Source organism: Archocentrus centrarchus, chromosome 22 (assembly GCF_007364275.1).
Source record: "Archocentrus centrarchus isolate MPI-CPG fArcCen1 chromosome 22, fArcCen1, whole genome shotgun sequence".
Classification (NCBI taxonomy): Eukaryota; Metazoa; Chordata; class Actinopteri; order Cichliformes; family Cichlidae; genus Archocentrus; species Archocentrus centrarchus.
This window is the reverse complement of record NC_044367.1, coordinates 17,206,722-17,230,831: the sequence shown is the minus strand read 5'-3', so window position 1 is coordinate 17,230,831 and position 24,110 is coordinate 17,206,722. Positions and strand designations below refer to the sequence as shown.

Below are 24,110 nucleotides of genomic sequence, written 5' to 3'. Positions count from 1 at the left end.
TTGGCATTTTGCAGTTAGTTTTAATTCCTCTTTTGTTTCATGTTTTTCCATTCAGTTCAGTTTAGTTTGTTAGTTTCCAGAGGTCAGTTCTGTTTGATTTTCATTGTGGGAAAAGCTTTCATCTTAGCTTAGGTTTTATTCGTTTTAGTTAGTTTTTTCTTTTTAAAGTATTATAGTGTGGAGAGTATTTGGTGGCGAAATTATAAGAATTTTAGAAAAACTATATATGTATTTATATATGTTTATATGTATTATTAGTAGCTTTTAGTAGTTTGCTTTGCAAGTTCACAGTAACATTTCAATTCGTTTTCTTTTTTAAAGTCTAGTTTCTGGACTCCTTTAAATCTTGCCATCCACATTATAATAATTGTTTGAAAAAGCTTAAAAGTAAAACTGAAAACTAATAACAGGCAAAAACGTAAGAATTTTAAATAATAAAGCGAAACCGAAATAAGCAAATGTATTTTCTATAATGAAAACAAATAACTCAGAGTACAACATTATAACCACTGTGATGCAGACAAACCCAGCTGTTTGTGAAAGAATAAAATACAAAGTATCTACCTATAGCTCGCAGCGGTCTATCTCGCTGTCTATTGGCTACTAGTAAATGACGCAGTCGCTATGTGTCAAACAACAAATTAAAGCGACTCTCCCTTTCGCTAGGTTTTCAGAGAAAGAGAGAGGGAGTGAGAGAGGTTGAAAGGTAGGTTTCGCGCTGCATCCTGGGTACACAGCTCCACTGTGATGCAGTGAGCCTGTTGTGTTGACTGGACACCAAAGTAAAGTGAAACGAGGAAGGATCGGCTCAGAGGAGCTCTGGGAGCGAGTTGGCGATGCGTCTTTCGCGGTGTTGAACGGTCTCGTTGAACCATGAACCAACTTCGCCGGTCGCCTCGAAGCGGAATGAGCCACTGTTGATCCCCGAAAACGATTCCTTCTTGGAGAGGGGGAGAGTAAAAATGAAGAACCCGAGCGCCCTGCTCCCCGTTGTCGGCTTGACTGGGAAATGGTAGCGTGCTGTGGGAACCGCACTGGGAAGGATCATGGTCGAGAGGAGCAGCAAATTCTTGTTGATCGTCGTCGGATCCGTGTGTTTTATGCTGATTCTCTATCAGTACGTGGCCCCCGGGGTGATCAATTTCGGCTCCCCGCACGGTTATTTCACGGAAGAAGACGAGGGGGACATCTTCCCCACTCCGGACCCCCACTACGTCAAGAAATACTACTTCCCCGTGAGGGACCTGGAGAGGACGATCGATTTCCAAATTAAAGGGGAGGACGTGATCGTGTTTTTGCACATCCAGAAGACCGGGGGGACTACCTTCGGCAGGCACCTGGTGCAGAATGTCCGTCTGGAGGTCCCCTGCGACTGCAGACCGGGCCAGAAGAAGTGTACCTGCTACCGGCCGAACCGCAAGGAGACCTGGCTCTTTTCTCGGTTCTCCACCGGCTGGAGCTGCGGTCTGCACGCAGACTGGACCGAGCTCACCAATTGTGTGCCGGGGGTCCTCAACAAGAAGGAGAACAAGCAGAAATCCCTGAGGTGAGACTGGAAGATGTTTGGTGTAGTTCGGCTACTGTAGACTATGAAAGAGACAAAGTGCAGCTTAGGTCATAACCCAAAATTGTGACTTTTAGCAATATTTTGGAGGATTTTGCTGCTGAAACTTTAAAACAGTTTTCCACTGGAGGTGCAATAATGAGGTCACTTCAAACTCCTGAAAACTTTAATTTGTCTTTCTGCTCCATGAGATAAAACTTATTTCACACAGTTAAAATTTAAATCAAACTAGTTATTAGCAGTCTCTTTCTACTCTTCACATTTTTGCATATCTTGCAACTCATACCTCTGGAGGCATTATAATAGGCCTATAATCCATGGGTACAATTAAAAGCTCTTTTTCCTCATGGAAATATCAGAACTCCACCTGGAACTATTTTTTAAGCCAGCTTTTTATCACAGAATTGTAATTGTGATGCCAGAGAAGATAAAATGTAACACAGGGTAATATAAAGATCTCAAAGCCTCACATAAGAATGCCACAAACACATTAAAATCCCCACTGGTTCTTCACAGAGGTGTTCTTCACCCAATAGGACAGCATTACCATATAATTTTCATAAAGGCATCTGTCTGTATTAGTAGGTTAATAGTAGATGCTGAGAGACAAATGTTGATTGACATTTCAACACTGCATTGTCACGAAATGCCACAGGAGCTCAGCAGCGCCTCTGACAATTGTTGATCGGTGCCAATATCAGGGTGCCCTCCCACTGAATCATACACTGAGATTTGGCTGAATTTGTTTCAGGAGGGTGTAATACATCCAGGCAACGTTTCCACTCAGTAATAATCCCTCGTTTGACTGCGAGGTACCAAGACACAGTGTGCATTCTTATTAAGTTATAACCCATTTCTTCTCCACGCCTTCCCCATTGTTGTTGCCCGCATATTGCATCCTTCACACAGACATATTGACGGCTGTATCAACTTCCATTTCACTGCACCCCTGTGGTTAAAGGGTACGCTTGCTGAATGGGTTATGTGTCTTTGTGTTGCCTGAGCTTGTTCAATATTTTATTTTGGCTATGGATGATCAATAGGACAAAGGGGGATTAGAAATTGTGGAAATTTGTCTGTCTGGCATGGTGGAGATGTCAGGCCGGCTGCTCTGCTTCCCATGGCTGCTCAGACTGGGGATCAGTGCTGCAGGCTGGGCAGGGCTGGGCTGGGCTTGGCTGGTGGGGGGAGGGGGGGGGAGGGGGGGACCCTGCGGGGGTTTGGCTCCGCTCTAATCCGGGTGATTATTACCGCTGGGACACACATACACACACACACTCTAGCAGTGGTATTTGCTACTGGCATCTGTCCTGACTCCTGTGGTTTCCCCAGGGCAGAGGTGATAACGTGTTCGGCCATTCTGCATGGCGAGCTGAGATATCACAGTGGATGCAGGATAAACGGCCTTTCATCACTTTGTGCACACTGTTTCTGAGCCTGAACTTGTGTGCGTCTGATTGTGTGCACCTGAAGAGGCCACAGGAAAAGGAAGAGACAGGAAGGCAGGAAAGATGAGAGTAAATATGCATGGGTGAGAGCACAGCAGACAGAGACGATCGCTTGGCTCGGGGTGTAATCACTCGGGGCAGGAAAAACAAAGCACTGCAAGGATAAAAACACTGAAGAAAACAGCCCGACTTTCACAAAGAAGAGAAATGAATTACTCTGATGAAACCAGAAGTACCCTCCATTTTGCTCTCTGTCACAGCTCTGTTTGTTCCTTTTTTCTCTCTCATTGCCTCTTTTTCTGGCCCCTTTCCTCATTGTTAGGTCCTCTTGTGTCATTGTGATAATGCTAGGAACATTTATCTTGAGGGCATTGTAGTGCAGAGGCGAGTTAAAGTGTGAATTCAAGGTGTTAATGTGGGATTTCTTGGCACTCCCTTTGCAACGCATAGCTTTCAGATCAACTGCGTATATTCAAAGTTTGCTCATGCTTGAGGAAGTGGGTTTGAGCGAATCCATATCTATGCGAAACTGAAAACGATTATTATAAAATAAAAAAAAGCCCGACCCTTGTAGCAGCAGCAGGTCTTGTGCTGAGAGATCCAGCATCTCTCTCTCTCTGCAGCTGTGCTCTCATACAGCTGTCAAGTGGATTTTACACAAACGTTTCAAATGCTGCAAAAATAAAATGTGAATTAGGACCATTTCCATCAGCTGGATTGAGGCACATAAATACGCCTCCTGGCTGTCAACAAAAAAATATCTACAGGAAAAACTGAGAAAATCCAGAATAGCCAAACGTATTTAAGATTTAATAGTGGACAAGTTAGCAAAAACAGTTACTAGGAGTGTAAAGATATGTGAATGTGTCCCAAACTGTAACGCTGCATTCATTTTGGCTTTGTTTGGTATGCTATGCTCTGTATGGTATGGATATTTCCTGAGTTTTTCTGTGAGCCAAACAACTACTTCATGTCTACATGGTTGCATGCCCAAAATGAAAATTGATGAGCTCTTCCCACAGTGTTTTGGCAGCACACAAGCTCTTTTCATCAGTGTAGCATGCTAGCAAGTTAACCTTGCAGTGTTTCCCCGAGGTTAACTGCCTCGAGATGTGGGTGGGAGGGCGAGGGAGCTTATCGGTGGGGTTGCAGCTGTAATGACATCAGCAGGAGAGCTGCTGGGGTTCTGGTCGGGAATAGCTTCCCTACCATCTGCAGCAAAGTTTCTTGAAACATTCCCTCTTCCCAGATTTACATGGATGCATATTAAATTTAAAAAATAATAATAATAAATAGGGCTGACTTTCAGATGTTGGGGTTGTTGCTTGTTAGTCTTTGGCTTTAGGTGGACCTAAATTGTTTTGAAGCACAGTGAAACAGAGAGCAGAGGAGAGAAATGACAGCAATGTGCAGTAGATCCTCACACTGAGTTGCAGTGAAATCAATGTACATAAAATATGTAATTATTATCAATAAAATGTTTTGTCCTTTTAAATAATTTTCATATTTTAATTACATTTTATCCAATTTTAATTACTTTATGTTTTAACATGAAGAAATGTGTCTTTGCCTGTTTTGTCGGTTAAACATGCCTGAAAAAACCCAAATACCACCTTCACACCTTTGTTGAAATGGTATTAATACATTTTTGTCCAAACAAATGAATCCATCAATAACAATGTCATATTTGATAATTAGCTAATTTATTGTTTCTCTTTTTACACTGTAAAATGCAGTATGCTGCCCTTTTAATGAGGGCTAGAGAGCACCGTTATTACCTTTGTGATGTTTGAAAAACATTTGTGGAATAGGGAACTGTTTTTTATTGAGGCTGTAACACTTTCCAAGTCCAGTTGTTCTGGTTGGATTAGTTATTGATTGTACAGATGAGTCAGTTGAAGCGTTTCTTCTGAATATTTCCACTTGAAGAGAGCCTAACGGCAGTTTTAGAGACATTGGAGAAATTGGACTGGAGTATACTTTTGTTTTGTTTGTTTTTTTTAAATTCAGTGAATTCTAAATTTTTGGAGAAAATTTAAATGGTTGACTGGGCACAGTTTGGTCTGGAGATGAATGGGGCAGCTTTAGAGCAAGGCGCATTAAAGGAGCGAGCAGCAGCCTGATGAATAGCTGGTAATGGGGGAGACAGGTCTGGCTTTGATTGGTGATTAGATGAGATTGAGATGAACAGTGGCATTGTGGGAAAAGTAACTCACTCACTCAGCAGAGCGCCACTCAGAGTGGATTTGTAATTTTCCCACTTATATCAATTTTAATGTTCCTCACTGATCCCGTGACACACACACACACACACACGTCCACTAATAAGTGTGTGAAACAAACAGATTCAAAGGCAAGGGCTAAGATATGGTGCTTCTAATTGGTTAAGGAGGTTCCTATCACTTTACTCAAATTAGAGCACCACTTTCAGATGGGGGAAACCATCTGTCCTCTGCAAGTGTGTGTGTGTGTATATAGACACATCTCATGACTGTGTGTGTGTGTGTGTGTGTGTGTGTGTGTGTGTGTGTGTGTGTGTGTGTGTGTGTGTGTGTGTGTGTGTGCCTGTTTTTAATCCTGGCGTGTCAAAGTGTGTTTTAGTAAGCAAAGTGATGGGGCTAATTTTACTGCCTCAGTCTCAGCCCTCTTTCAAATCGCTCCGTTTCTTTCTTCCCCACCTCCTCTTCAGCCCCCCTTGGCTTGTCTCTAAAACACTTTCCCTCCCTCCCTCTCCTTCCATCCTTTCCTCCCTCCTTCCGTCCATGATGGTGTCACTCTAATCAAACAGCAGGCTTGCTTTCCGCTTGGTGGCTTTATGGCTGGGGGCTCTCTTGCTGTCTCTCTTTCACTTTTCTCACTCTCCTCTTTTCTCCTCTCTCCATCTCAGCCCCGTTGTCTTTCTTTCCCTCCTTTGCCATCGTTCTCTCCCTCGCCCTCCGAGCGTGACTACTGCATTAGAGGAAATGTCTTTTCATGGAAGATTTGCTGCAATTTCCAAAATGGCTGCTTTGCCTAATGGACAACTGCCTTGGTTCTAATGAATGATTACATGTATGAGTATGAGGGGAAAGGGGAGGAGATGATGGCGGGGGGAGGGGGCGGGGAAGAGATGGAGGCGATGAAGAGTAATATGAGGAAGAGGATGGAATGAGTGTGGGACAAGAGGGGAGCTGTCAGGGAATGATTGGAAAGATAAAAGATAGAGGGGTGAAAACGTTTAGTTTCATTGCTGGGGAGGGGGCTAGTCAATTAGCACGGTTGTCAAGCACTGGGCATTACTCTTCTTTCAATAGGTCTGTTTCAGATTCACAGCACAAATCACTGCACCCTAAGATGGCTCTGTGAGTAAATGTGTGAGTGTGTATGTGTGTGTGTGTGTGGGGCGTGAGAGCGGATGCGCATGCATGTGGTAGCCCAGCATGATGCCAGTCAGCCAGCCAGCACAACCCAGCATCCAGATTAACTTTGCACAGGCAGCCACGGCTGATTGGCATATCGTGTGTGTGTGTGTGTGTGTGTGTGTGTGTGTGTGTGTGTGTGTGTGTGTGTGTGAGTACATGCACACGCTCATGTGTAGTCAGGCAGGTCGGTGTTAATCCAATCAGATTAGCCGGGTTTAAGCTCTGGCGGCCAGGCGCACCAAAGCCGGTTACGTCCGCTCATCCTGCGGCTGTGGCTGCACTATGTTATAGTATTCCCGACAAACATTCCCACATCATTCCAGCCAGTTATTCCTTTCATGAGCTCAAATCCCCCTTTCTTTTGGGATAGGCCCGCTTATCTTCCTAGAAACCAGACTCTAATTGGGTTTACCACTCATGAATAATACCTGTAGCTGCCTTACTTTAGCTGATGTATCTCATGTTTGTACAGTGGACATGCAGGCAGTTGGGGATGTGTTGATTTTCTGGATGGATGTTTACAGTTAGTGTTGGGAACGTAAGTAGATTAACAGAATTTTCGAAGGACGCACAATTGATCAGTGGCAGGTGTTATGACCTGTTTGGTAATATATGTACAAGTTGTCACCAGTCCAAAAATCCAAAGTTCTTACTTCTGAAGCTGTTTCATTTGAAATTTTCTTTTTAAAGCTTGAAACCCTTTGGTGGGGTCATGATGAAGCAGCAGTCAGTGGGGTTGAATAATGAAGCCACCACAGAAGTGCCAAAGCCTTCAAACATCAACTTGTTGCTGGCTTCAAAAGCAGGTCATGCTAAAATTCACATTTCTAGCCTAGTACAAGTTTTGGTCAACTTGGCTAATATGCTTTATAACATCTAAGGGTTGGGTAATACTTTTATAACATTTTTTTAGACTATATAACAGCTCAAAGATGTACATTATTAGGGCCTTCCGCTTCTGCTAGGCTTCACCGCCACTCATTTCAGGTACAAAATGAAACCTGTCAATTTTATATGTGGTGTTGGTGCCTTTTTGAGCATTTTATAGGCTTGCTGTGTGGTTACCTGAATTAATGTGAGATATCTTTGCTCCAGTTTTGATTTCATTAGTCTATTAGCTACTAATTAGCAGGTATCCGCATCTTATACAGTTTATGGATGCAGTTACTAACAAAGCTTGCCAGTCTTGGTTTAAAACTTAGCACTCCACCATCTCTTAGTAATATAGTTACTTCTGACTACAAAAAACAAAGACATGGATAGCCATAATGGTAAAATTGAGGTTTCAAAATAGGACTTGACATGTCAGTGGGTAGTGTCAGGTGGATTGCTAACACTACACTACACTTTAAGTCCTATCATCATTTAGTTTCAACTTGATTTGGCTAAAATTATATTTTTTACACCTATTTGTTATCATACATTGTTTTTTTTGTTTGTTTGTTTTTTGCGTAAGTTGTAGTTTACATTTAATGCTGTTTTAAGATGATATCTAATAAAATAGTTATTTCTACACTGGCAGAAGAAGTTGATACAGCCCGTACCTGTTTTCTCCTTTGGTAACTTAGAACTGACAGGTCTTTCTCTCAGCTGCTTCTTGTTGACTACAGGAGTTCAGCTCAGGTTCATTCTCAGGTCATTGCAACGTATAACACAGCAACACGATTCAGAGATGAGACTTTAGCTTAAAAGAAGATGCCAATACCTCTGTTGGGCCCCTTGCATACACACACCGGGTTTTATTTTGACTGCGTGCCATGGAGACCATCTGCAGACGTTTTGCAGCAGACAAAAGTTTGGCTCTGGTTGATCCGGGATGCAAAATGGACTGATTAAAACCAGACTGTTGATGCTGAGTATTATAGAGTCAACGTTAAAGTCAACATGAACATAGGAAATCAAACCAGTGCAGTGAACGTAATTGAGCTGCCCCAGCTGTTTCACCTCAGTGGATTGTAAAGGCGGGACAAGAACAGGGGTCGCTGAAGATTGTCTCCATTGGTGGTATGTGAAGGGTTATCATTACTCTACCTGCAAGACTTCATTATTGATTGTCGGCTATGGATTGGATAGGGGTTTTGTTGTTTCATCGATTGATTGAACTTGAATGACACTAACATAGAGTCTTTCCGAGCCAGTCTGGATGTATGCTCAAGACAGACGACAGGCACACAGAGAGAGAGAGCGTGAGCGGAGGACAGAAAAGCAAGAGTGATGTGTTTCTTAATCATTACACAGCCTCTCCCGCTCTGTGTGTCACTCTTTCTCTTCCACCCTCTGTTGCCAACTGTCAAATGTCAACCCTCGCCACCGCCACCAAAGTGATTCTGTGGCCCTGTGGACAAATAACCGTGCTATGAATGATTAGCAGGCATTTCTATGGATGGTAATAAGGGGCGCTACGCTGCAGCAGCTCCGGCAACAGGATTACTGCCTATTGATTATCCTAGCCTAGCATTAGTTTTGCTAGCTAAAAGCGACTGGCTGATTAGTGAGCATTTCTATAGTGGTTAATGAGTGGTGCTGTGGAATGCTATGGTATGCTATCCATGAGAATGGGATTACAGTCTATTAATCAGACAAGAGGCTCGCTGGAGTCATTAGCCAGCCCCGCGGCAAAGTCAGTGCGTCTGTGGCTGATTTCTGGTTCCTAAATGAGGTTTGGCCTTGTCTCCGTCGTCGGGTCTCTTGCTACATATCAACTCTGAGTGTCTTTCTTTTAACACCCAATGATTCCCTATTCTTTGATCGCACTTCTCATCTTTTCCCCTCCTTCACATCTTCTTTGCTTCCTCAGAGATGGAGGACAGAGAGAAAAGGCATCCCTGGGGACCCCTCTCTTTCCCCGTCTCTCTCTGCATCCATTAACGGCACTGTCTTTTCACGTCCCTTGACATGACAAGTCCAGGCAGGATGTGGCCCAGGCGCGTCTCCTTATCTCTCAGTCTGCACTCTTCTCCTTTATTTGTTAACAAACAAATAAATGCATCCATTTTCTGCATGCGAGCGTTTATCAATAATCTATTCATGGAGCTGATGTGTGCCTGTGGGTGCGCGTTTGTATGTGTGCGAGTGAGAGATGGCCAAAGGAGGCATGTGAACGGAGAGGAGAGGCTGACAGGCGTGTTAATTGAATTGTGGGAAAAATGCAAATCCCGTACTGCCTCTTTGAATTAGGGGGAGGAGTTTCAGCTGACTGTGACTGTCTCCTCTCACACACACCAGCGCACATACGCGCACACATATTGGGCTAACTTTTACCAGATCCCAAAAGGAGAATAAACTGTGGTTTTGTCCGCCACCTTTGACACCTCTTTCCATCTTACCCATCATGCCTTTCTCTGTTTTTTTGTTTGTTTGTTTTTTTGCTGATCATGCCATCCCAGGACCTTTTTTGTCTGTGTGTGTGTGTGTGTGTGCATGCGAGGGTCCCACCAGAAGAACTTAAGTGCTGATGCCATTCATGGAAAGACAGAGTGGAAAAAAAAATGAAATTCCTCGTTCTGCTACACTTGGTTTGTGTACTTTGCTTTAGGGCAGAGCTGTAGATCACCAGAGTTGCTCCTCGGTTTTTTTTTTTTTTTGCTTTTTGTTTTTTTTAACTGCAGTGTGTGTGAGAGAGAGAGAGAGAGAGAGAGTGTGCGTGTCCTGTGCCTTCGTTGGTGCATGTGTCCCAATGTGTGTCGTGTGAATGTGTGTCCTGTGGGATCTGTTCACAACACTGTACATTAATTTGATTTGTGTGACTGCCCGTGAGTGTATGTTTGCCTTCACAGGCAGATTAAATGTGTCACCCTTGCTTACATTGCTGCTGAGCTTCACTGAAAATGCATAATTTTGATTTTCTTCTAATATAAATAACGATTTTTGAGTTGTGATTTCTGTTAATATTTCTAAAGACAAAGTGTGTTTGTGCCAAGCATAATCAGTTATATTTTTACCTTCCAAACTGCAGGCTGAGGGGTGGGGGTGGGGGGGGGGTGGGGGGGGGGATTATTGAGCTTTCTCCAGAACATTTAGCTCCATCTCATCACTTCTGCAGACCATCAGCTTCAGGTGATGTAGTTTCTTATTTTTGAGGGACCTGACTTAAAAATTACTGCATTTGAAATAAATGTAGGTAAGGAGTTTCCTTAGTAAGATTGACATTACGTAATAATATCAAAAATTTTCTCATGGCTTTCAGCAGTGGCATTCCATCTGTTGAAAGAATCCAGACAGTGGTTCATTTTAAATATTAACAAGGACAAACCAAACAACAAAAAGACACTCGCTGCTTTCTCTTCTCAAGTGTGATCAGAGTCGTACTTGTGACGTCACATCTGCTCTTGCCTCTGTTCCGCTTGTTTCTGCAACTCACTGCCGCGTCTCATTCAAACTGGCATCTCCTGACTCGCCTTTGGAGTCTTCTGTCATATTAGGTCTGTGTTACAAACGCCATTGTGACACTGAGCGTTTTTGTCTTACCTCTGGAAACAAGCCCCCAAAGTTCTGGTTTCATTTCAGCCCTCTGTGCACCATCTGCAGCTGGGCATAAATAATAAAAACTTCATCAGGCTGCCCGGAGAGATTGAGGTTTTTATTTTGTGTTGAGGGGAGTTAAAGACTGTTTGTACCGCAGACAGTCGTCTGTATAGCTGTCAGGTGGCAGTTACTAAAAAAAAAAAAATTTTCACACCACACAAATACACACACATTATGCAACAGATCTGGTGGAACAAGAGTCAAAGTCTTACATCTCCTAGTTTGAAAATCAGCATAGACTGTTGTTGTGACATGAACTTCAAAGACAGAACAGGCCTGTCCTGTAACTGTACTAAAGAGCAATCGAGAAGATCGAGGGAGTGTCGCGCTGCCAAATAAAGGTCAGCGTTAAAGCTAATCCAGTTGTACTATTCTTAGTGTCTCTTCACCTCTTTGTCTATTCCCGTTCTGCCTCCACCTCCTCCCCTTCTTCACCTCACTTGGCTCTGCGGATCTGGGCCGCAAGTATGTAGGTTTCACCTTTCCCTCTCCCTGCACACCTTTGTTTTCCCCACCTTTGTTTTCCCCCGTCTTTCCCCTTCTCTCTTTCGCTCTGTCACAAAAAAAAAAGTTTTTTTTCTTCATCCTGCGCGCCACCACACTGTCATTCCGAGTCCCCAGCGCGTGTCAGCTTCCTCCAGAGAGAGGAAGTGATGTCTCAGGATGTGCCTTTATCCGCCAGTGATCTGATCTGATGTGAGATTGAGATAAACACAGGAGGAATATAGTGTTCTCTCCCTCTCTCACCCTCGCTCACTCTGGGGAACTGTACGAAGGATTTTTTTTCCCCCTCCTCTCTCTGTGCTTTTTTTTCCCCCCTCATGTGCACAGACGGAAAAATCAGGTGGTCTTGGGGTAATTGCCAAGTTACAAAGGGAATTCTAGGGAGTGGGTCTTTCAAGTCTGTTAAGCCCGTCAATTCCTTAAAATGTCTGCTTTGATACCTTATACGAGAAGTTTAGGAAGCTTTCTTGTAACAGTGAGATCATTGGTTTGATCCCCCATGATATGTAATATGTCTGCTGACAGCCTTGTGTTGTCTGTCAAAGTGTCTTTGAGCAAGAAACTAAACTTCTATCAGCTCCCAGTTTTATACTTTTTGTTAGCCTGTCAAATAAATGCAAAAATATAGTGGATTATGTTCAGGAGCTGCATAGTACAGTGTTGTGGCATTCTCAGCACTGGTACATGAAAAAGATACAAAATGTATCAATATTTCGGATTTTCTCTGGAGTTGTCCTAACAAGCACATAGATTGGCTGCTTAGGGTTTAATAGGCAGGGAAAATCCAGTCCCACTGAGGCTGTACTATTTTCAGCAGTCAGTGTAGTGTCTTAAATTTAAAACTGCTCTGTTTATTATAGTAGATACACACAGAGAGGCAAGGCTAATACACATTAATCAACCAGTTGTACATTTCATATCATTGCATCCCTCTGTCCATCCATCTTCTTCCGGTTATGCAGTTCGGGGTGACGGGAGGGGCTGGAGCCTATCCCAGCTGGCCGAAAGAAGGGGTACACCACGGATGTGTCACCAGTCACACTCACATTCACTCCTATGGCCAATTTAGAATCACCAAGGAACCTAACCAAGGAGCAACTTTGGACTGTGGGAGGAAGCCAGAGTACCCAGAGAGAACCCACTCAAGCACAGGGAGAACATGCAAAATCCACACAGAAAAGTCTCAGCTGGCTGGTGGATTCCCAGAACATCCTTGCTGTGGGGCAGCAGTGCTAACCACTTCACTGCCATGCTGCCCATTTCAGATATTTTTAGATAATTTCTCAACCAAATCAGAACATCTGGTTCAAAGTTTATTTTCATAGTTAGTCAAGGAGCAAAGAAAGCGTCCACTGCTAATATGCTTTTGAACATTCCACGCCAGTCTCGGCCTAAACCCCAGATATGTTGGTATGCTGTATATCTCTAAGGTAGTCCTGCTAACTCTAAAGAAATGTTTGATTGATAAAGCAGAGTACAGGACTACTGAACATTTTCACACAATGATGGCGCTAGACGACAAAGAAGAGCTTTGACGAGCCTGGATGCATAAAACACATCACTTAGGAGGGCTTTGTCATGTGCCGAAAGTAGAAAGTAAAAGCCCAATTAGAGCTGAGTATGTAAATTAGATGTTTATGAGATATGAGAGCTATCCAGCCTCTTTAAGGCTAACAGTTAATTACGTGTGTTTCTCTTTAATGGAGTCTTCTCCCTATGGTCGAAGGCAAATGGGATCCAAAAGTCCGACCAAATGCTGATAAGACATGTCTTGCTACTACACGGGATATTAAGAGCTTGAGATATATTGAAATCACTCAGTCTTTGTTTTTCTTTTGCTTGTTCCCAAAAGTGGACTTGGCTGAGCATCCCAGTCTGTAATTACTCTACAAATCAAGCCAAAGCAATAACTATCAAACCGCTTTCTCGATGACTGCCTGTCACTCTGCTGCCATCTATGAATTTCTCTCCAGTGGAAAGCCAGGTAATTTGAGGGGTTAGCTCCAAAGCTTTCAACAAATGCTACCCCACCAGCCTTTAAGTACGGAGAAGCTTTCAGAGGTGTGTGTTATTGCGAAGCAAGGTGTTCCCAGACAACGAGTAAAACACGTGAGATTGTTCAGTTTCATACACACACCCCCCAACCCCCAAATAAAGCTAGGAAAGTCATTTAAGCACTGTGTTCAGTGAAGGGGGCAGCAAGGTAGGCGGACTGAACAAAAATTACTCAAATTAAGTAGCTGATACACAGAAACACAACATATAAACAAAGAAAAACAACAGTTGTAGGACTAAAAGGCTATTAATTTGCAGAAGGCACTGTAACGACAACTGTAATGCAACACTAAAACAGCACAAACTAATTAAAGAGAAGTACCATTGAGAGTATTAAAAGAACATACAGACAGTAACCATTTTCTCTGAGTGTCCATAGCAATAAAGGAAAGAGAGAAGAGCTATTTAAGGCACGTAAAAGTCCAGTAAAAAAAAAAAAAATCCCCAGGCAGTCCCCGGAGTCCAGAAAGATGTCACTTCATCACAACTTTTTCCCATTTCCCATTTGCGTGATGCTGGCCTTTTTGCATTTTGAGCATCACAATGCAAATACTCCAAGGCACTCATGCAAAAATGCAGACCACGCTCCCTCTCTGCCACACACATGCTGCCGCCGTCCCTTACAGACTTTATGGATGTTCGCTGTTTGACGTTTTCTCTCGTTCAATGTAAACCCCCCCCCCCCATGTTTTTTTCTCTTCCTCCCTTCCTTCCTTTTCTCCCCTCACTCTCTGCCATCTTTTGTCCAGCATCTCTTCACGCTTGACCAGCCTTGCTGTGACTCTTGACTTCAAAGAGCTACTTCATTCATCAGTCACTCATCAGAAAGAGAGGGCCATTCAGCGCTGCGCTAAAAGAGAGGGAGGGAACGAGGAATGAGTGTATAAAAAAAAGAGTTTGGGAGGGGGGGGGGCAAGTGTATGAAAAGAGGGCACGAGAGAGAAAGGGGATCCGCTCTTGACCGCGGGGGACCTCGGGAGTCACAAAAGCCAAAAAAAAAAAAAAAAAAAGGGGAAACTCTCCCACACACCCATGCAGGGTCCCTGTCAGCACTTAAACACACCGTCTCACACTGAGTTTTTTTTTTTTTAGTTTTTCATCCTGTTGGGTGTGTGCAGATGCCTCACACACGTTTCTTTCCATCTTTTTCTGTCAATCTGTTTTCTTTCTCTCTTTTTTTTTTTGGTCTTTTCACTTGAGCCTGCGGTACAAAGGGGCGTCGAGTCCTGTTCCTTCCCGTAATCCCTCACTGCACCTGGGTGTGTGTGTATGTATTTTTTTTTTTTAATCTTTTCTATGCGACCGCTCGCCGCTATTTCTAAATCTGTATTTTCTGTATTTTTACTCTGTCCGTGCTCACTGACATTCTCCCTCTCTCTTTTTCTTTTTTTCCCCCATTCCTCTATATTTTGAGGTGGCTGGCAAGCTAGTTTTCAGGTCAGTGGGAATTGCTATTGCCTCCCCTCTCAGTTGCAGTCTGGCTCACACTCGACTGCATACAAACACACTCACACACACAGATATGCACACTTATTGTTCATCCTGCTCTCTTGTTTTGTAACTGGTTTATATGGGCATGTGGTTGTGTGGCCTTGTACACACAGTTCCTTAACTTGTAAAGATTTCTTGTAGGTGTGTCAGGCTTCTTTCATCTACCTTTTGTCTTTTCATCATCCCGGCTTTTATTTGTGTTTCTCTCTGAAGTCATAAGTCGCAACTGAAAGTCTGTCACGCTCTGGGTGCCGCTCGCTGCAATCTTGTTATTTTTTTTTATTTTTTTTTTGTGGTCATTCATTCTGTATGGAGAAGAGATTTCTTTATGACTCACCTTGTTTGTGTGTGGGCAATCACTGCATGTGTCTGAACTCTTACCAAAATTAACCTTTCCTGTTCAACAAGCAGGTTTTAATGTTTGTCGCTAGAAGAAATTATGGGTTTATAAAAGAATGCCTGTGGAAGGACTTTTAAAAGTTTGAGGACTTGAGCTGTCTTTTTGTCTTTGTCATTCACTGTGTTTTAAGTTTAACAGTATTTGACTATTCAGCTGCAAAAATGAATGAATTAAATAAATTAATATCTTTTTCATACACAGCTCTAGTTATCTTTAGTATTGTACATTATTATTTTTTTTATTAAGATGCCTAATTACAGTGATTTACTTGAATTCCTGAGTAAAAGAAATAGTTTTAGTGTTTGAATGTTATACTTGATTCATTTGTGTTTTCTCTGAGAATTCTAGTGTGCTGGGTCTAATTTGATTATAACAGCACAAATTCAGTTTATTTGCCTAATAAATACGATATATTTTTTGCTTTAAAACAAGCTTTTGATAAATTTCTTTTATTTTTATGACAGGTGGTTTATTATATTTGTTAAGCACTTTAGATGACAGCTCCACGAACTAGCGATACTTTGGGCTAGAAAATAAATATAATTATGAGGGCAGTGTCGTGTATAACTACTCGTTATCCAGGCTGTAGATGTTAATCTGCAGGAAAAGAAGGCTGTTGGTGCTAGCACTGCTAACATTAGCCACTCTCAGCAAACTAATCTGACATTATGTGCAATATTATGCACAGTACAAAGTGCCACATAATTCAACAAAATTTAAAATCCATTTTAGTTACTGAAGAGTGTGATTAATGGTTTCAAATGGCTCACGGATAATGCTTAACTTCAGCTGTTAGATGGAGCATAATTTTGAATGTTTTCCTGAGTGTTTGCTTTTTTTTAGACTGGTTCATTAGCCTTTTTGTCTCGCACTTATTTGTTGCAAGAAACAAGTAGACATAGAGACATTCAAGAAACATTCCCAGTCTGTGTCATCTCAAATTATGCATCTGACATGATTCTCACTCAAAGCACTGATCCCTTTCCCGCTTCAGTTTAGCGGTTTGTTGCTACATTTAGCGACTTTGCAGACGTTTAGCAGCTTTTTTGCCTCCCTCTAACAAACTGCCTGTTCATTAACGCTAGTCCTTGCTCCCCCTTTGCAGTCAAAGCTCTCTTCTTCTGCTCTGTTCAGCAAGTTAGAGAGGCCGGGGGGGGGGGGGGTCTTAAATCTCTGTGAGCGATCGTTTTACTGCCATTATCTGAAGCTGTGGAGCCTAACAAATGATATTTAGGACAGCCCTAACTAAGTGTAACATATAAAAAATATAAAAACATTTCCTTAAAAATATTATAAATCCAAATTGTTTTTTTCCCCCTCACACACAATCTGTATTCCAAAGAAGCTAGTTCTTTAAAAAAGTAGCAAACGTTTACCCAACCATCAAAGGGGCTACAGTGAGATAGATGCTTTAAAATGGCGTCTAATTGCCTATAATTGTAAGATCGGGTATTGTTTCATGTAAATGAAAGAGTTCAGAGTTTTAGCATAATTGATTTCACCTCAAATTTGCTTTCTCTGCAGCCAAAAACAAATTTTGAATGAGATTAGAGGCAAAAATACAAGTTTGAAATTAGTAGATACACAGGCCTGTGTCTTGCCAAAGCAATGCTTTCTGGCATTGTTTTAGCTCTGTTTGGGAGTAGGAATGATGTATTGGACTGTGTTTCTAATATTCTACCATTCTTCTGTGTAAATGGGGATAAACAAAGCATACATTTGTAGCTTTAAGCAACACAGAACCCCGTTAAAGGCATTCTACTCATTAACCGCCTGAGTGAGCCCGAGAAGCTTCAAAAATATTGACGTTTTTGTCGCTGCATTTTAAAAAGTGAGGGAGTGAAAGCAAAGAAGAGAAATTGCACCCGCTGAGAATGCGTCAAAAAATTGGCAGGAGAGTTGACGTGTCCGCAAACCACAGTGTTTTGGTTTTAAAAGTCAAATACCGTGTCCATGTGCACAGTCGTCACGGGCAGAACTTCACTGGAGCAGACACACACACACACACACACACACAAACTGCCTGCGTGCTGCTCTGCACCAGCGGCCACGAAAAGCCTGGCGAGAGCAGGTGTAGAAACGTACATGAGTCACAGGTCTTAATAAAGTAGAAAAGGTGCAGAATAGTTAATGAAACACCTAGTCAGTTTCCCGTTTTGTTACTCTGACTGCCAGAGTGATAAAATGTGTGTATCTGCTTTTGTGTACATATATAGAAATAAATCTGTATTTTAAGTCTTCATCTATATGTCTGTGTGTGAATTATGTGCACAGACTCCAGCTCTGCGAGGTGAGTCGGGCAACTTCTTGTAAGCCTGGGAGCTGAGTAAGGGACCTGCCAGGGCATGCCGACACACATTCACGCTCGTGCTGGAGCATTAAAACAACCACAGGAGAAAATGGATATGAAGGCAGAAATATGAAGAAAGAAGCTTAATAAAAGCGCCGTAGTGAAAGAAGTTGGAGGGGTGGGATAATTGCTTTTGAGTAGGCAAACAGAAAGAAAAGCCTGGGAGATGATGGAGGGAGAAAGAAAAAGCAGAGATGCCGTAAAAGAGAGCAAGAAGGTGAGGGGAAGCTCTCTTTGCCCCTCCTAACCTGATGGAATGTTAATCAGTTTAAAGAGGTCAGCCCTTTTGGCGTTTGTGTGTGCGTTTGTGAGTGTGAGAGAGTGTGTGTGACGAGGTGAAAAGGTCAGACATGGGTGCTCTTGCCCTTTGGAGCCTCGTCTGAAGTGCTCAAAGTGAACAACTGCGCACGGGGGTCCATTACAATGTCCTTTACAACTTTCTTCACAACACAGTCGCAGCCACAAAATGTAGATAAACACTTGATGATTCCTCAGTTTTGACAAATTTAGAAAAGTGGCTTCAGTTCCTAGACTTTGGCTGTGTTTTCATCTATTAAATAAAAAAAAAAATATATCACATTTTTTTTTAGTGTCTCTTCCTTCTGTCACTGTTTGGAAGGGCAGCTTTTACCTGCCCCCCCCCCCCCCCCCCCCCCCCCCTTCCCCAGCTTCCATCTGAGTTGTGCACATTGGTGTTACAGCAAAGTAAATTAAAATTCCACTGCTTAAAAATAAACATAATGCATAAATAAAAGTGCAGCTGTGAGACTGCGATGCTGTTGTTGTAAATGGACTAAAAGATTTTCTCTAACATGCGTCTTGTGTTTTTTTTTGTTGGTAAGAAAATTCTTCACAGCACCAAATTCAGCTGTGTAGGAAACTGCATGAAATAGTTTTTGCTTTAAAAAAAAAAGAAGGAAACACACACCTTTAATTGAGTTGAAATAACAGCAGCCAGTATTGTATTGGCCGTAGGTCCACTTTTAGTCTTCTCTCACTAACTTATTTGACACATTTCACACCAAGTGGTGTATTTCTTGGGTCACTGCTCCAATGTGGAATACCAGTTTGTGTCTGTGTCTGTCTTAACTGAGGTCATTTTTACAACTAAATCAGTTGAAGTAGCTGAAAGTGCTTTTCAGTTTAGTGGGTCGTGCAAGAAATCGGGCCGTGTAATTTCAGTTGGGAACAAAACAATCAGACCAGGACCTCGTTGAGGGGGCATGCTGCTCAACGACTCTGAAGGGAGAGTGGTGATTCTGATCTTTCTGCCATCTAACTCTGTTACACAAACATGGAGTCGCATAGAAGAAATGGAAAGACCTCAGAAAAATGTTAATGACGGTTCAGTCAGCGCTTGTATTGTGAAACCGAGAAATCAGATGAAATAGGATGACTCATTTATTCGCAATCTTGTTTCATAAATAGTGATGTGATCCTTTGTTGTACATTCGGACCACATCAGGCTAAATTTCTGAGGGGAATTTGTAATCAGTGTAGTGATCCACATCTGCAGCAGATGCTTCATGTTTGTTTAGCTGGTAAGGAAGCCCTCTACAGTTGCGATTTAATGACTAACAAAGAAAGAAGGATCAGTGGGTCAGATCTGTTCCTTGCAGTTCGCCAGTATGTTGGAATCAGTTTAATGTGAGTGACTGTGCAATGTAAAGATGGCGATATGGCTTTAAAGAAACCCGATGAGACAAGAAGCACTGGTTTAGTTAAAGGTATTCTGAGAATCAAAGCAAACTGTAAGCAAACAGAAAATGGATGCATGGATGGAAGTACAAATGTACTTTCATAAGTAGTCGTAGGAGGTTTGCTGTGTGTATCAATGTGTATTCAACAACATTAGGGTGAGAAATTAGATGTTTCTTTGTAAGTACAGATTATAGGAACCAACAAGCAACTTCTTTTGACCTGTCTTTAATCTGCCATGACCTCCCCCATTGCTTAGTGAAGTCCTCAAGATGAGCTTTTCCATCATCGCGCCTTGGCGATGGGCAGATCTCACTGTGAAACCACATGACATGGCAAGTCATTAGCCACTTCTTCTCAATTACGAGTCGTTAGCCAAACGAGCCAACAAGCGTACCATGAATAACCATACTTGCTGAAAAATAGAATTACCAAAATTTAGAAAATTAACTTAATGTTTTATTCAGTATGACTCAAAATGAGCGACTAAACCCATAAACTCTTCAGGAAAATGTTTACTGATGGTCATGGCAGAGGGCCATTTTCCCATAGGCTTCTATAGAACTTTTGGAAGCCACAAGCAGCAGCCCCTGGTGGGTATTTAAAAGTATGTAGGTTTAAGGCAGTTGTGCATTGGCTTCACTTTTCAGACCTGGAAGCCACGTCCATCTATTATACTGTGTATGATAGCCACAGGGTTAGTTAATGGTGAAAGGGAAAGCCATATAGGCGGATTCACTGTTGTGGCTTACTGGGACACTTAACAGACCTGAGCCATCATTAATACCTGAGCTTTCCCCACTGTGACAAGTCGAAATATCGGCTGTGCTGCAAAAAAGGTCTATAATAGCGTACTAATAGCATAGTAATATAGGGCATTAAATTTAAGTTGTCATTATCATGCTAGATGAGATCAGTTATTGGACATCTGTGTCAGCAAGTGGACTCTCGAGCTAAAATGACGAGTGTGTTCAATCAGCAAGAGAGGAATAACAGGAAACTTGGATGTATTTCACTAACTTTCTCTGCAAGCAGGATGGATTAAATGGGGTGGGGACTGGTGAATTAATGTTAACCTGTTAATAGATGTGAAACATGTCCCAATGGAGTCTGTAGCTGCTTTCACACATGCGCTGCAGCCTTGAGCTTTAACTTACAAGGACTTCCTCAGCAGACTGCGTCAGAGCACAAATGTCCTATGCATTGCGACTGGCCATTAGCCAGTCTTTAATCTGCCAGCTCCCCAGTACACAGTCAGGGTGATGTTGGATTGTGCTGATTTGCAAATTGCACATCTAATAGAAAGTAGGCATCACAGGTGAAATTGGCTTAATTCCGTTGGCTGGATCCAGTAACAGATTTTTTTTGTTTCACGTTCAAGTACATTTCCCTGTCTGTTAAGGCAATGAGGGAATGTTGCCAGCATTTTCTTTACTTTCCCTTTTACTTTGATACTTTTTTTCTTTTTTTTTTTTAGATAAGCTGCATAAAATTTTGACTTGTTCCATTAGTGTGCCCAGAGCTCAGTAATTATTTTTTGATGACTCCAGTGTTTTATAACTGATTTGACTAAAACCATCAAAAATAAGTCAAGATGGAGAGAAAGAGAAGTGCCTTATTGGTTCCTTCAAACCCCGTCACTATTCTCTCTTTGAGTCCTCGCGTCTCCCGCTGACACTGACTTGAGGTTACAACATGTCGTTCGTTTCCCGCTCTTGTACCCAGTGATCTTTGTGCATCAGTTGGAGCGTGTTAGCTTGATAGTAACGTGGCATCTCAATTCATTAATACATATGTATGACCGCAGACATGAAAGCTGTCAGCTTTGCTGCATCTCGTTTCAATTAACTCAACTCTGAGGTGGAAGTGACTGTTGCATGTTCACATGAAGCAAGACATTCGCATATGATTTCTGACAGTGGTGAATGCTGTGGATATGTTGAAAGGGATGGACATCTACATCCTGATCTTTCCTCCCCTCTCTCTCTCTCTCTCTCTCTCTCTCTCTGTGTACACGTCTATAAATTTTTCTATCAGGTATTTCTCACTATTTCTGTTTCTGTCTGTTCATATTTTAACCGCTCACTCTATCATCTCTTCGTCTCTCTCCGCTCCTCTCCTCCCTCTTCCTCCCTCAGAAGCCGACAGCTGCCATCAGGCTTATTTCAGGCACTGGCACACACACACATCATCGCCTGCTCCCTCTTCTGTTTTCACACTTTCTCTCCATTTGTCACCATCTATCCTAATTTCTCCGTCCTTCTGTTTAAGTCTGAACATACCTGCTTCTGAGCGAGCGCGCGTGTCCGAGTTGGACCGCCTTCTAAAGCTTTGGCCCATGCCAGCAGAAGAACTGGAGGAAGACCAAAGCAAACAGGCTCCTCTGCTACTTCTTCCTTCCTTCCTTCCTCCCCCACCCTACCCTACCCCACCCGTATTTCTACCTGTCCATCTGGTTGCCTGCTCCAGGGAGGAGATTTCTCACCGTGTTTGTGTGTTTGTCCCCCCAGCGTCAGCCTCTTTGAGCACGCATCTCTCATTCATTTATAATGAGGTGTCAAGCCTTCCTGTCCCCGTGGCTGCACAGACTCCCTGCTTTTGGCACGCTCCATGTCATGTCTCTATGTCTGCTTGTCCATCTCACTCTATCTCTTTCCAATTTATACATCTGTCTACCTGTCTGTTTGCTGCCCTGCCTGTCACTTCTTTTGTCAAATAAATAGGTCACCCACCTATCAGTTTGTCCCTCCAACTGGCTTTCGTACCTGTCTTATCTTTCTGTGCCGCTCTGCCATTCGGTCTGTTCATTTTTTCCTCACTTGTCAGTGTGTCAGATTAATTCTTCTGCATCCCATAAATGAGCCAAGGAGTGGCATTTTGATCTATTGATTGCAGACTTTGTGATTGCTTAGGGGATTTTCTCTTGTTCACTTAATGTTTACACGGTGTCACTGTGTTAGGACACTTTGTACCACCTTTTTGTCAGTACAAGTCATTATTTACCCCTCTCTCTTTTATTTTTTCTCTTTTCTTCCATGGCGGTCCCTTATCTTCCTCCTCCTCCTCCTCCTCCTCCTCCATGTGGCCTCTTCCTGAGCAGGTAAGACCTTTTCATCTGACCTCTCTTATGTGTTTATGTAAATCGGGTCAGTTGTCACAAGACTCAGAGTTGGGTTGCGAGGGTTTGCTAATCAAACAATTTGCACTGCCCTTGTGGCTTTCCACGTACACCCCCACACCCACCCACACACAGACACACAAGCACATTGTGTGTCATTCAGGGACAAGAGAGAGACACAAACCCACTTTGTTCTTCTCACATGCGTTTACAATCTCAGGTCACACACGCAAGGTCCACGTGTGTTGATTTACTAAACTAGTTAAATGTTAACTCGACTTTGAAGTGCTGAAGGTCTTTGCGTCTGTGTTTGTGCTCCTTTGCAGTGTGTTTGCGTGTCTGTTATCCCCCTGTTGGGACATTTCAGCTCTCCCAGATGGGATTGGCCTCTTCCTTTCTTCCATTCACACAGCCTGTGGGACCAGTTTGTATTTGTGTGATTTCTTTATAAGTGTGAACATTGTGTAGTCTGTGCGCGTAAGTGTGTGCGCTGCTGTCTCATCACCTGCAGGATGTTGTTTTCCCTGAGCTGTCTCTTGTGATCTCTCTCGCCTCTGAAGCACCTCTTCTCTAATTTCCCATCGTTCTGTATTCTCCCCATTCTCTTTCCAGTTTTTTTTCCCCCCTCCTCTTTCTCCAGTCCCTTATCTCTTCTTTGCAGCCAAGCCAAGCCCAGAAACAGCACCTGTGCGGACCTCAGTGTGTGTGTGTGTGTGTGTGTGTGTGTGTGTGTGTGTGTTGCTCTGGTGCACTCAGTAAAGGTGTTTTTTCCACATTCCACCGCTCACTTGTCTCTTGTGTCCAATTCTTTTTTTTGACTCTTTCTCTTTCCTCACTCTCCACCTTTCCCCTGGTCTTCAGTTTTACCAGCAAAAATCTGTGTTTCTAGCTGAGCACCTCGCTTCAATGTGTGTATACGTGTTTCTCTCCTTGGTCAACAGACATCAGGCAGCGATCCGGTATTTTCTTCTTCAGTCCACTAATGTCGACATAAAAATCACCAAGCTTTGCTTTATCCTCTTCTTCTTCTTCTTCTTTTTTTTTTCTATTTCTCAGGTTTTTTTTAACTAACCACAAGGCCAACAAAAACAGCCAAAACAATGTAGCTTCCATCACCACTACACCAGCCTGTAGAGTCTGTTGCTCTGCTCCCCAGGCTGGCAATCAGAAGACAGGCTCTGAGATATTTAATTGTCTCAGCATGTGGAGTTTGTAAAAGAACAGTCGGTGATGGGAGCAGTGGAGACTTTTTTTTGGGGGGGGGTGGGGGTGGAGGGGTGCTGGACTCTCCTCCACTGTTATTTGTCAGAAGCTGTTCTTTTTCTCCCAGTCTCATTTTCTCTCTTTTATTTTTTTTTCTTCTTCTCGCCTTGTTCTGTACCTACTGTACGCCTGTGGGGATGCAGAAGAAAGGATGACCCAGATAAGGGGGGGGTGGGGGGGTGAGAAGGAACAGAGGCTGTGCTGAGGTAAAAAAAAAAAGAAAAAAAAGTGGTATTGAGAGAAAGAAAGGGGAGGGAGTGGGTGGAAGTAGAGAAATTAACTGGTGACACCTGC

The 24,110-nt window shown here is 42.8% G+C and overlaps 1 protein-coding gene across 1 annotated transcript in view; it reads left to right on the top strand.

Moving 5' to 3' along the window:
• The first annotated feature begins 705 nt into the window (after positions 1-705).
• Positions 706-24,110, top strand: part of hs6st1a (heparan sulfate 6-O-sulfotransferase 1a) — a 56,149-nt gene continuing 32,744 nt past the window's right edge. Inside the window, exon 1 of the mRNA XM_030718770.1 lies at positions 706-1,546. Within this exon, the coding sequence (XP_030574630.1) occupies positions 1,047-1,546 (500 nt within the window). The 5' untranslated portion in view covers positions 706-1,046. The remainder of the gene's footprint in view (positions 1,547-24,110) is intronic.